The 12,330-nt window shown below is 61.4% G+C and overlaps 1 protein-coding gene across 1 annotated transcript; it reads left to right on the top strand.

Moving 5' to 3' along the window:
- Positions 1-1,844: 1,844 nt before the first annotated feature.
- Positions 1,845-10,091, top strand: LOC121166905 (relA-associated inhibitor-like). Its single transcript, XM_040996238.1, has 13 exons — positions 1,845-1,949; positions 2,094-2,173; positions 2,278-2,420; positions 2,759-3,269; positions 3,362-3,460; positions 3,553-3,644; positions 3,796-4,273; positions 5,015-5,493; positions 7,393-7,524; positions 7,867-8,000; positions 8,348-8,514; positions 8,936-9,135; positions 9,591-10,091. The coding sequence occupies exons 2-13, from the start codon at positions 2,119-2,121 to the stop codon at positions 9,627-9,629; spliced, it is 2,529 nt and encodes an 842-aa protein (XP_040852172.1). The 5' UTR covers positions 1,845-1,949; positions 2,094-2,118; the 3' UTR covers positions 9,630-10,091.
- Positions 10,092-12,330: the final 2,239 nt, after the last annotated feature.

Genomic DNA, 12,330 nt, shown 5'->3' with positions numbered 1-12,330 from the left:
GGTTTCAGGGTAGGCAGCAAGTAGTGTGAGAAACTGGAGAATTCTAAGCTGCTCCTTTCTAGAACATTCTAGAATTTTCCTAAGATAGACTCTGAGTTTTCCAAACATAGATGGGGATGGGGAATGGGGTAGGGGGGCTCTTCAAGCTTTGCTTGCTGATAGTTCCAGGGTCCTCATGCTGGAGGCTTCCAAGAGGGCTCCTCCTAGGAGAGCTAGTTCGTCACCTCCCCTCATTGTGGGGAAACTGAGGCACAAGGTGTGGCAAGGACCTGCCGTCCAAGGTCACACACACGTGAGCCGCCAGCCCTGACAGGTTCTGTTCCAGTGGCTCCCAGACCGAGGCGGGCATCAGCCTGCCCTGGCCCGCCCGGGTGCCCACGCCTGTCCTGCCAACACTGGGGAGGTGACGAGGCTGGCAGGCGTGGCGGCTGCCATGGGGATGGCCCGCCCTGCAGATGGGGCTGGCTCGAGCGGTTCCCGCTGACCCAGCGTCCTCCCACTTGGGCTGGTGACCACAAGCACGGGCCGGCGGCGTCCTGTCCCCGGTGAACAATGGGGCAGTGTGGCCAGCTTCTGGATGGGGAACTCTGGGGACAGGAAAGCAAACAGCCGGGGCCCACCCCACCCCTCCCCGGGGCCCTGCAAGGGGGTGTAGCCGGATGGATCTGGCTGTGAAACACAGCACCACTGACTCCTGGGAAAGGAGTTTTTTTTTTTTTTTTTTTTTTTTTTTTTGTCTTTAGAAACTGTATATGTGTGTGTGAAGATTTATTTATTTTGCGCCTGGCACAATGGCCGGATTGACTAATCCCCCCTATTCGAGCACCAGGATCCCGTATGGGCACCGGTTCTAATCCTGGCAGCCCCACTTCCCATCCAGCTCCCTGCTTGTGGCCTGGGAAAGTAGTCAAGGATGGCCCAAAGCCTTGGGACCCTGCATCCATGTGGGAGACCTGGAGGAGGCTCCTGGCTCCTGGCTTCAGATTGGCTCACCACCAGCTGTTGTGGTCACTTACGGGGTGAACCAGTAGATGGAAGATCTTTCTCTCTGTGTCTCTCCTTCTTTCTGTAAATCTGCCTTTCCAATAATAACAACAATGTTAGTAAAGAAGGCCTGGTGTGTTAGCCTAGCAGCTAAAGTCCTCAGCTCAGTTCCGGCCATTGCAGCCACTTGGGGAGTGAATCATCAGACGGAAGATCTTCCTCTCTGTCTCTCCTCTTCTCTGTATATCTGACTTTCCAATAAAAATAAAATAAATCTTTAAAAAACCAATAATAATAATATTTATTTTTTATTTGAAAGGCAGATTTACAAAGGAAGGAGAGACAGAAAGGAAAAGATCGTCCATTCACTGACTCACTCCCCAAATGGCTGCACCTAAGCCCATCCGAAGCCAGGAGCCAGGAGCCTCCTCCAGGTCTCCCACGTGGGCGCAGGGTCCCCAGGCTCTGGGCCGTCCTCTGCTGCTTTCCCAGGCCACAGGCAGGGAGCTGGATGGGAAGTGGAGCCGCCAGGACACAAACTGGCGCCCACATGGGATGTCAACATTGCAAGGTGAAGAATTAGAATGTTGAGTCACCACGCCAACCCCAGTGTGTTTCTTTTCAAAATTTATTTGTAAGACAGAATGGAAGCCTGCTGGCTCACTCCCTCGAGATGCCAGCTGCAGCCAGGGCTGGGCCAAGCTGAAGACAGAAGCCACCAATTCAATAGGGGTTTCCCACGTGGGTGGAACTCAAGTCCTTGAGCCATCCCCTGGGGGGGGTGTGTGTGTGTGTGTGCTAATTAGTGCCGGACCTGGGCCTCAGGCCTCACCAATCCCCCATGTCCACAGCGCCTAGGAGGTGATCCTTAGAGCACCCTTGAAGGAATGTTTCCAGTCCTACTCGGGCTGGGCTGAAGACGGACCAGGAGCCGCATAAAGAGAGTGGCCTGTGGAAACTTATAGGTGCTTGGTTTTTCCAGGGGCTGGGGCTGCCCAAACTTGCAGCGGGAGGGAGGTGGGGGAGTGCCGTGGGGCTCCGCCTTGCTCCTTGGTCCCCGGGAGGTGGGGGGTCACAGGCTCTGAGACTGTCCCTCCCTCACCACGCAGACGCCCCATCTGGTCAGCCGGCACCATGGACAGCGAGGCCTTCCAGAGCGCGCGGGATCTCCTAGACTTGAACTTCCAATGTGAGCTGGAGGGGTGTGTGTGGGAGGCGCCTGTGCGTGGCTGGGCCCTGGCCGGGAGACCCGTGAGTGGAGGGTTTAACATCACGCCCTTCCACCCCGACTAGCTCTGGCCATGAAGCACATGGATTTAAAGCAGATGGAGCTGGACACGGCGGCAGCCAAGGTGGACGAGCTGACCAAGCAGCTGGAATCGCTGTGGTCTGATTCGCCGGCAAACCCCAGTCCCCAGGCTGGAGCCGCCTCCAGGGTGAGCTCCGCCCGCATCTCCGCCTCCTTTCTCCCCAAAGCCAGCTTCTCTCCACCGACCAACCCCCGGCCCGAGGTCAGCCTTGCAGGTGTGCGGGGTGACCACGGGACTCCCAGAGAGAAAGAGGGCCTTCCCTGAAATGTCACGAGGGAGGTGACGCGCACGCCAGCCTCGGCTTTGAGTCAGGGCTTCTTCCCGCAGCATTGCGCGCTCACCTGCATTTCCAGCCCCACTCCTACGAGTGAACCTCGATGACTTCTGTCCACACCGCCCCTGCCCCGAGCCTTCCTTCCACCGATGGCTCTGATGACACGTTCGCGTCCCGGCCTCCCCCGCAGATGTCCCGGTACAGCTCCAGCCCGATCCCGGAGCCTTTCGGCAGCCGAGGGTCCCCACGGAAAGCGGCCACCGACAACGCTGACCCGTCGTTTGCGCGCTCGGAGAATGCCTCGACCCTGCTCCCCTACAGCCAGCTGTCCCCCAAGGGCCGGCCGTCGTCGCCGCGCACCCCGCTCTACCTGCAGCCCGATGCCTATGGCAGCCTGGACCGCGCGCCCTCGCCCCGGCCCCGCGCCTTCGACGGGACGAGCAGCCCCCTGGGCCGCGCGCCCTCCCCGCGGCCCGGCTCCGGCCCGTTGCGCCAGCAGGGGGCCCCCACGCCCTTCGATTTCTTGGGGCGCGCCGGTTCCCCGCGGGGCAGCCCTCTGGCCGAGGGACCCCAGGCTTTTTTCCCGGAACGAGGACCCTCGCCGCGCCCCCCGGGCGCCGCCTACGACGCGCCGGCCGCCTTCGGGAGCCCCTTGCTGGGCGCGGGCGGTAGTGCCTTCGCCCCGCCGCTGCGCGCGCAAGGTGAACCGCGAACTTGAACCTGGTGGACCGGGTGGCGGGGCGCTTGCAGCGGGCGCTTCACAACTTTTCTCGCGTGCGATGTCTCCCCGCAGACGACCTGACCCTGCGCCGGCGGCCCCCCAAAGCCTGGAACGAGTCCGACCTGGACGTGGCCTACGAGAAGAAGACTTCACAGACAGCAAGTTATGAGCGTGAGTCAGCGGGCGACCCAGAGGGGAGGAGACCCGACCACCCCCGTCCCCGCCCCACTGATTCCCCGACCCTAATGACCCTTGTCCCTCAGGCTTGGATGTCTTCTCACGGCCCGCCTCACCGAGCCTACAGCTGCTCCCCTGGCGAGAGAGCAGCTTGGATGGGCTGGGGGCCTCTGGCAAGGTGAGGGGTGGGGGACACTGGGCGGGATGGAGGGACCCCCTTCCCTGCCCTTCTGCATGCTTTTGCTTCCTTCTCCCGCGTTCCCCACCTCCGGGATTTTCTTGCCCACTTCTTCACCTGCTTTCCCCACCCCCCCTCCACTTCTCCCCAGGACAACCTCACCAGCGCCACCTTGCCGCGCAATTACAAGGTCTCCCCGCTGGCCAACGAGCGGCGCTCGGATGTGGGCGGCTACCGGCGCTCCTTGGGCTCCGCGGGAGCCTCGGGCACGCTGCCCCGCAGCTGGCAGCCGGTCAGCCGCGTCGCCATGCCTCCGTCCAGCCCGCAGCCGCGCGGCGCCCCCCGCCAGCGGCCAATCCCCCTTAGCATCATCTTCAAGCTGCAAAATGCATTCTGGGAGCACGGCGCCGGCCGGGCAGTGCTCCATGGCTCCCCGGGTTTTGCGCGAGCACCCCCTCCCAAGATGACCTCCCAACCCCAGCCGCAGCCCCAGCCCCAGCCACTCCCACAGCTCCAGCCTCAACAACAGCCCCAGCCACCGCCTCTGCAGCCCCAACCGCCCCAACAACCCCAGCCCCCTACCTCTGGCCCCCAGGCCCCCCAGCAGAATTGGCCTGCTATGAACGAAGGTGAGTCAGCAATGACGACCCCAGAGGGCTGGGTTCCAGGAGGACAGGTGGCAGGGGAACAGGTCCCAGCCCACTACCCTGGGCACACACTGTCACTGGGGCGGGGGGGGGGGGGGGAGGGGGGTCGTCAGCTCAAGGGCAGAGCTTGAGCCCATGCTGCACGACCCTGAGCCAATAGCTGGCCTTTCCGGTTTGTTTGTATTTAGCTATTTGAAAGGCAGATTGACAGGGAGAAAGAGAGATCTTTCTCACTATTCAAATGGAGCCAGGAGCCCCTCCTGGGTCTCCTATGTGGATTCAGAGTCACCTATACACTCACACACACACTTGGGCCATCTTCTGCTGCTTTCCCAGACTTACTAGCAGGGAGCTGGATTGGAAATGGAGCAGCCGGGACAGGAACCAGCACCCCTATGGGATGCTGGTGTCATAGTGGCTTTACCTGCTGTGCCACAATGCCAACCCCTAGATCCCGTCTCATCAGGGCATGGCATCTCATCAGGGCACGTGGAGTTCTGAACATAAGAAACCTGTTAGTGGTGGTGGTCATTATTGTCAGTTGAGATCTGGGGAGTCAAGCTAAACAGGCTTGAGCCTTTATCCACGGGGGATCATGGCACGACCAGGACAGGAAGTGCCCTGAGGTCACACAGCAGGTGCTGGAAGTTGTGGGGAGGTGGAGCCAGGAGAGGAAATGGGAGGGGTGTGCTGGAACCCTGATGGAGTTGTTGCTTCTCCCAGGCTCCCCCAAGCCCGCAGCTGCTGCCACCACTGAGTTGGAACCGGAGCCGGAGCTCGAGGGGCTGTTGGCACCTTCCCTGGAGGCCGGGGATGTGGACGAAGGCCCTGTGGCCCGGCCGCTCAGCCCCACGCGGCTGCAGCCAGCGCTGCCCCCGGAGGCGCAGTCGGTGCCAGAGCTGGAGGAGGTGGCCCGCGTGCTGGCCGAGATCCCTCGGCCTCTCAAGCGCAGGGGCTCCATGGAGCAGAGCCCCACCGTGGCCCTGCCGCCCACCCACAAGAAGCAGTACCAGCAGATCATCAACCGCCTCTTCCACCGCCACGGCGGCGCGGCAGGGCCCGGTGGTCCTGCTGAGCCCGAGCTGGCCCCCATCACTGAGGGGTCTGAGGCCAGGGCTGGGCCCCCTGCCCCTGCCCCGCCGGCCCCCATCCTGCCTCCACCGCCGCCCCAGAGCAGCCCCGCGGAGCAGCCGCAGAGCCAGGTGAGAAAGGAAGGAAAACCCGGGGTGTTTGTCAGCACTGGGATCTGGCTGCCGTGCATGACCAAAAGCTTCGTGGTATCGAGACTCAAGCCGCCTCTGCTTCCCACAAGGATGCGGTCCTGGCGTGGTGGGCGGCTCTGTGGTCAGGATCCAGGCTCTGGCCACCCTAGAGATGGTCTTGCAGCCAGAAAGCGAAAGTTGCCCCCTTGTGTTTTAAAAGCATCTGAAAGTGACACCTGTTACTCAGCTCTTCCCATTGGTCAGGAGCAGGCTGCAAGGGAGCTGGGAAATGTAGTCTTTAGGCGTCAGCGAGTTGGGGTGGGGAGGAAGGGAGGGGCAAGCAGAAGTCCCGGCTACTGAGTGTCCCCACCTGCTGGTGACTGGGTCTTGGTAACACAGAGGGTTTATTGGGTGGCCCGGAAAGCCAGCCGGACACACACACACCCTTTTGACAAAGCCTGAGTCAACCTCAAGATCATGGGTGTCCCAGGTACCTGTGCCAACGGCAGAGCCAGGCCTGCTTGGGGCACAGTCCCAGGCCGGGGCCACTTGTCAACACTAAGCAAGACCCTTGACCGCTGTGGCCCTCAGTGTCCCCATCTGTGAAATGGGGCCGCGACAACCTGTGTGCAAGGGTTACCAGCAGCACTGGCTCAAAACGGCCATAGGTGACCTGCCAGCCGTTCCCACCCCTGACCAGTCAGCCCCTACATGGTGGCTTGTCGGGGGAGGCCTGTACACAGTAAACCAAGCCCAGCACCCCAGGTTGGTAGGCAGTGGGAGCAGAGCCACTCCCAGAGGAAGGCTTGGCCAGGCTGCAGCCAGGAGCCTGGGACTCCATCCAGGTCTCCCGTGTGGGTGCAGGGCCAGGCTGGGGAAGAACAGCCGGCCTCTCTCCCATCTGGGATGCCTGTATTGCGAGCAGCGGCTCAGCTCACCCCGCCACATGTCAGCCCCAGTATTTATATGTTCAATTCTCACTTTTTTTTTTAAAAAAAAGGTGATTTTCAAAGTTTAGGTGTTCTCCTTAAACACACACACACAAACATTTATTTTTATTGGAAAGGCATATTTTACAAAGAGAAGGAGAGCAAGAGAAAGCTCTTTTGTCTTCTGATTCACTCCCCAAGTGGCTGCAATAGCCAGAGCCGAGCTGATCCGAGTCAGGAGCCTCTTCCGGGTCTCCCACGCGGGTGCAGGGTCCCAGGGATCTGGGCTGTCCTCGACTGCTTTCCCAGGCCACAAGCAGGGAGCTGGATGGGAAGTGGAGCAGTTGGGACATGAACAGGCGCCCACATGGGATTCCGGGGCTTGGAGGGGTAGATTAGCCAGTTGAGTCATCAGCATGGCTCTTGGAATCTCTTAAAGGGACCTGCATCTTGGTGAGAGTGAAAACAGGGAACAAGTGTGGCACGTTCCTGTCGGGATACGAGGGGCGGCACGTGGGGCAGCGGGTAGAGATAAGGACCTCAGGGCACAGTGTGCTGGACGGTGGCATTCCAAGCTCCCGGGGCTCGGCACAGGTGGCGTAATACCATGGTGCTACGCAGCGTTTGCTGTTGTTATGAAAGGAATTGACCGGCTGAGTTTCACAATCACTGTGTGAAAGGATAGGATGGCTTTAGAAGAAAAAACAACTTTTAAAAAAATTATGTTTATACAATTGAGAAGCATGCATGCCCATGTGGCCCACTGCTTAGGGTGGGAAGGGTGGATGAGACCCTCGTTTCCAATTTTTTGTTTCTTCTCCCTGTATCTGGGGGAAGGAAGGAGAGGGTTGCACCCAGCATCATGGATTTCAGGGTCCCAGGTTCCCACTGTGCGGATCCCAACCCTACACCCCATTGGGCGGTGGGTGTGCGGGTCTCAGGATCCTGTTCCTTCTGCCTTCCCCCGCAGGAGATGCGCTCGGTGCTGCGGAAGGCTGGCTCCCCGCGCAAGGCCCGCCGCGCACGCCTCAACCCGCTGGTGCTGCTGCTGGACGCGGCGCTGACCGGGGAGCTGGAGGTGGTGCAGGCGGCGGTGAAGGAGGTGAGGGGCTGCGGAGTGGGGGGGAGGTGGGGAGACGGAGGTGAGGGGCTGCAGAGTGGGGGCCGTGGGGGGAAAGAGGTGAGGGGCTGCGGAGCGGGGGGAGGTGGGGAGACGGAGATGAGGGGCTGCAGAGGGAGGTGGGGACGGCGGGCTGACCACGCTGACCCGGGAGCTGGAGGAGGTGAGGGAGGTGCGGGGCTGCAGAGGGAGGTGGGGACGGCGGGGTGACCACGCTGACCCGGGAGCTGGAGGAGGTGAGGGAGGTGATGGAGGTGAGGGAGGTGAGGGGCCACCGTGGGGGCCCTGCGAGGCTGAGCCTCCCCGCTCCGCCGGTCCACGCAGATGAACGACCCGAGTCAGCCCAACGAGGAGGGCATCACGGCCCTGCACAATGCCATCTGCGGTGCCAACTACCCCATCGTGGACTTCCTCATCGCCGCGGGCGCCAACGTCAACTCCCCGGACAGCCACGGCTGGTGAGCCAGGGGGCGGGCGAGGGGCGGGGCTGAGCTTGGGCCCAGCGTTGGGGGCGGGGCCGGATAGGGCTTCTAGGGGCGTGCCAAGCATTGGGGGCGGAGCGTACGCATTGATGGGGCGTGCCCAGGACCAATGGGATGCCGGGGGACGTGGCGTGGAGAACAAGGGCGTGGCATTGTGGGGCGTGGCATTGAGGAGCGGTGTGGGACTGAGGGGTGTGTCCAGGGGCTGGGGGCGTGCCCAGGGACGGGGCGGGGCTGAGGGGCGTGACGCGGGGCTGGGGGCGTGCCCAGCGCCGAGGGCCGGGCGTCGGCCGCGCATGCTCACACCTCCGTCCTGTGCCCAGGACCCCGTTGCACTGCGCGGCGTCCTGCAACGACACGGCCATCTGCATGGCGCTGGTGCAGCACGGCGCTGCCATCTTCGCCACCACGCTCAGCGACGGCGCCACCGCCATCGAGAAGTGCGACCCGTACCGCGAGGGCTACGCCGACTGCGCCACTTACCTGGCAGGTGCGAGGCAGGGCTGCGTGGGGCTGGGTGTGAGCAGGACCTCGCGGGAGGGGAGCTGGCGTGCCAACAGCGGAGGGGGAACTGCGCACCGGGCGCCTGCAGAGCGCTGGGCTGTGCGCTCAGCTGCGGAGATGACATGTTGCACGGTTCTGTACCACCGTCCAGCGGGCGCAGGGCTGGGCAGGTGGCCTCCACCCTGGGGAGGCCGGAGGTGGTGGTCCCCATGGGACAGCTCCCCGCCTTCCCCTTATGCCCTGGGGGACGAGGGAGGCTCTGCCTTGGGACCCTGCGGGGAGGGGGCTGCAGGAGGGCGAGTTGGACCCTGGCCTGCAGGAGGGGTCGCAGGGACGGGCAGGAAGAACATCCCTAGGACGACGCCCAGGCAGCCCTCCCTTCACCTCCTGGCACCTGCTCCTTGTAGACGTGGAGCAGAGCATGGGGCTCATGCACAATGGCGCGGTGTACGCGCTGTGGGACTACAGCGCTGAGTTTGGAGACGAGCTGTCCTTCCGTGAGGGCGAGCCGGTCACTGTGCTGCGGAGGGACGGGCCCGAGGAGACTGACTGGTGGTGGGCTTCGCTGCACGGCCAGGAGGGCTACGTGCCCCGAAACTACTTCGGGGTGAGTCGTCGTGTGCGTGGCCAGTGGTGGAACAGAGGAAAAGTTCATTTACTCAGTGCATTGGGGGTGCGCAGGTGGGGGGAGCCAGTGAGGTGGTCGCCGCACCCCCGGGCTGGTGGACTGTGAGTGGGTTGGTCATTTGATGTGTTGGCATTTGCTCACACGTGATTCTTCTGGTCCCCGATCTTAGTGACACTTGTGGAAGAGTGTCATTAAGATGGGAGGGGGGAGGAAGGTGCTACATTCCCCATTCAGGAAGGGGGGGCCCAGGGAGGACGAGGACGTGGGTGGAGGTGGGCCAGGTGGGGAAACATGGGGAATCTCCCATCTTATCCCCTGCTGCCCCAGTGCAAGCCTGGTCCTGGTGGACACTGGGAGGAAGGCACCCAGGACAGACTTGGGGTGGAGTGGCAGGAGGGGAGCTCCTGGGCCTGATGACCCTGTGGCTCCCCCAGCTCTTCCCCAGGGTGAAACCGCAGAGGAACAAGGTCTAAACTGGATGGACGGATGCTCAGCCAGGAGGCAGGAGTGGTCAGATCCGCGTGACTTCATCATACACCTTGCCCTCCTGGCCTTGCTGTGTGCCCCCGCGCCCTAGCCCTAAGGGGCAGGCTCCTGGTTCTCTGCTTTCCCACCAGCCACCCCTGCCCCTGGAGTGGGGGCAGAATGGAAGTGCCTCTCAGTTTAGTGGTGACCCACCAGTGGGGTGTGGAACCACTGAGGGCGGGCACGCCCCCACGCCTTTGTCTTCCCAAGTGCCTCCCACTCCCTCCACAGTCGCAGCCCCCCAGCTAGCACAGCTGGGGCTGGGTGACCTGCCAACAGCCCTGGGCGCTACCTGCCCACCTCCTGTCTTCCAGCAGTCTCTGGGACCCCGGGGGAGGCAGGCTGCCACCTGTTAAGTGCCTTGCCCAGAGGGAGCAAGGGGTTGTGCATTTATAGCCATGGGGGCAATGTGCTCTTTATAAATAAAGATAGTTTGCACAGAAATTGTCTGCTACTGATTGGGCCCTGGATCCAGGCACACTGGGTGTCGGGTTTGGGGTACTTGGTGAGCCGGCCTTCTGGGAGCTTCCATCAAGGTGGTTCTGTCGGGTTCTGTGTGTCAGAGTCCACACCTGCAGGCAGGTGCCCTTCTTCCCACAGCAGGCTGTCCACTGGCCGTTGCTTGCTCACCTGGTGGCAGTGCTCGTCCAGTAAACCCTGGCCAACTCCCGTGGCTTCCTGTTGGCTGTGCCCCCAGGATGGTCTTCCAGCTCTTCCAGGTCACTTTTGTGTCACTTGGCCTCTCTGGACATTTATTTATTCTTTGTAAAGATTTGTCGGTTGCAGGCCCAGTAGGCTAACCTTCCATTAGCATGCACTAGGATCTCAGGCATACTGACTCGTGTCCCAGCTGCTCCACTTCCCATCCAGCTCCCTGCTTGTGGCCTGGGAAAGCAGCAGAGAAAGGCTCGAGGCCTTGGGCCGCTGCACCCGTGTGGGAGACGCTGAAGAAGCTCCAGGTTTCGGACAGGCCTAGCCCTGGCTGTAATTGCGGGCAAGGGGTGTCTGTCTGAAGCAGCTCCCCTGGGTCCGCCTTGTTCTTTTAAGCCGGCTGCAGGTCCCAGGCTGCCTGCACTTCCGGCGATGTCCGTGCGTGAGGCTGTGGCCGCTCTCGGAGATGCCGCGCAAGCGCAATGGCTCCATTGGAGAATCCTCTTTCAAGCACCGGGATCCCATATGGGTGCAGCTCCACTTCCCATCAGGCACGCTGCTTGTGGCCTGGGAATGCAGTAGAGAATGACCCAAGCCTTGGGACCCTGCACCAAAGTAGGAAACCCAGAAGAAGCTCCTAGCTCCTGGCTTCAGATCAGCTCAGCTTTGGCCATTGCAGCCACTTGGAGAGTGAAGCACTGAATGGGAGATCTTTCTGTCTCTCTGTAAATCTGACTTTCCAATTAAAAAAACATTTTTTTTTTTTTAAAAGAAGAAGGCAGGAGGATGGGGTGAGGGGTGTGTGTGTGTGTATGTGTGTGTGTAGGGGGCTGGGTTTGATTCGCTGCTCAGGGACTTCACGGACCCAGATGAGCTGGGTTACAGGCCTGGTGGGTGAGGCAGGGTGATGGAGAGAAACTGGCCACCGAGGGCCCTCCAGGCCACTGTAGCTGTTCCTGTACTGACCCCCCTTGTCCCCTGCAAACACACATTTTTGTAAGATTTGTTTTTAATTTTTACTTGACAGAGCTAAACAGAGGAGACAGATCTTCCATCCACTGGTTCACTGGGTCTCCCCTGTGAGTGTTCCAAGGCCTTGGGCAGAGAGCTGACCAGGAGGTGGGGCAGGTGGGATTTGAACCGCTGCCGGTTGGGATGCTGGCGCTGCAGATGGGCCCCAGGACAGGCCTCCAGGCACTGGTTGGGTTCTGACCTAGGAGCTTTTGGACCAGGAGTCCAGCAGGCTCTCTGTGACGAAGCGTTATCGGGGTTCCCAGACTTCCCTGTCCGTCCTGGATGTTTAACACCTGTGCTTTACACAGGGGTCCCCATGGTGTGCCCAGGCTCTGGCCAGGCCGCGGTCACAGGGGAAACACCAGGCGTTGAACAGGCACAAGCTGGCCTGTTGGAAGGCCGGGTGGGAGCTGGGCCCACGCGGGGTCGCTTTCCATCGGCTCAGCATCCCAGCCGTGGAAGAGGGTCTCACCGCGACGTCGTTCAAGTGCAACTCCCAGAGTGTTCCCGTTGCGGGACCGGTCACCCCGCCCCATGGTGGCCTCGTGCATCATCACCACCCGGCACAACACCTGGCTGCTTATCCCACAGCTTATTGTATAAACGCCTGTTTGCAGCGGCAAAGCCCCTGCTAGACAGTGGACCCCGAAAAAGGGGGTTCCCCAATTTTTCAGCCATCCTCTCCTTCCATCCGCGGGAGCCAATCCCGATGCGTTGCATCGATCCTCTCGGCTCTCTTCCAGCCAGGCTTTGTTCCTGCTTCTCGGCCATCCTCCTGCACGCCTCCGGCTCCGCCTCTCCCTCAAGCTGTTCTCCCTCACTCCTTTCAGTGCGCACGCGCAGGCTTCCTTGTTGGTCCCGCCCTCATGGAGCGACGGGCGGTATCAACCAATGGCGCCTAGAAAAAGTTGAAATGGACCGCCCCCTTCTTGGATGACCCCTCACGGCTCCCCGCCCCCTTGCTGAATATTCATAAGGAAGGCG

Source organism: Ochotona curzoniae, unplaced genomic scaffold (genome assembly GCF_017591425.1).
Source record: "Ochotona curzoniae isolate NIBS_2020 unplaced genomic scaffold, NIBS_Ocur_1.0 patch260, whole genome shotgun sequence".
Taxonomy (NCBI): Eukaryota; Metazoa; Chordata; class Mammalia; order Lagomorpha; family Ochotonidae; genus Ochotona; species Ochotona curzoniae.
The sequence above is the reverse complement of the archived record's forward strand: the minus strand, read 5'-3'. Positions and strand labels throughout refer to the sequence as shown.

Coding starts and splice junctions, on each gene's coding strand:
- LOC121166905 (XM_040996238.1), top strand. CDS start 2,119: ATGGACAGCGAGGCCTTCCAGAGCGCGCGGGATCTCCTAGACTTGAAC. Junction 5,494..7,392: donor CGGAGCAGCCGCAGAGCCAG/GTGAGAAAGGAA, acceptor CTTCCCCCGCAG/GAGATGCGCTCGGTGCTGCG. Junction 7,525..7,866: donor TGCAGGCGGCGGTGAAGGAG/GTGAGGGGCTGC, acceptor CGGTCCACGCAG/ATGAACGACCCGAGTCAGCC.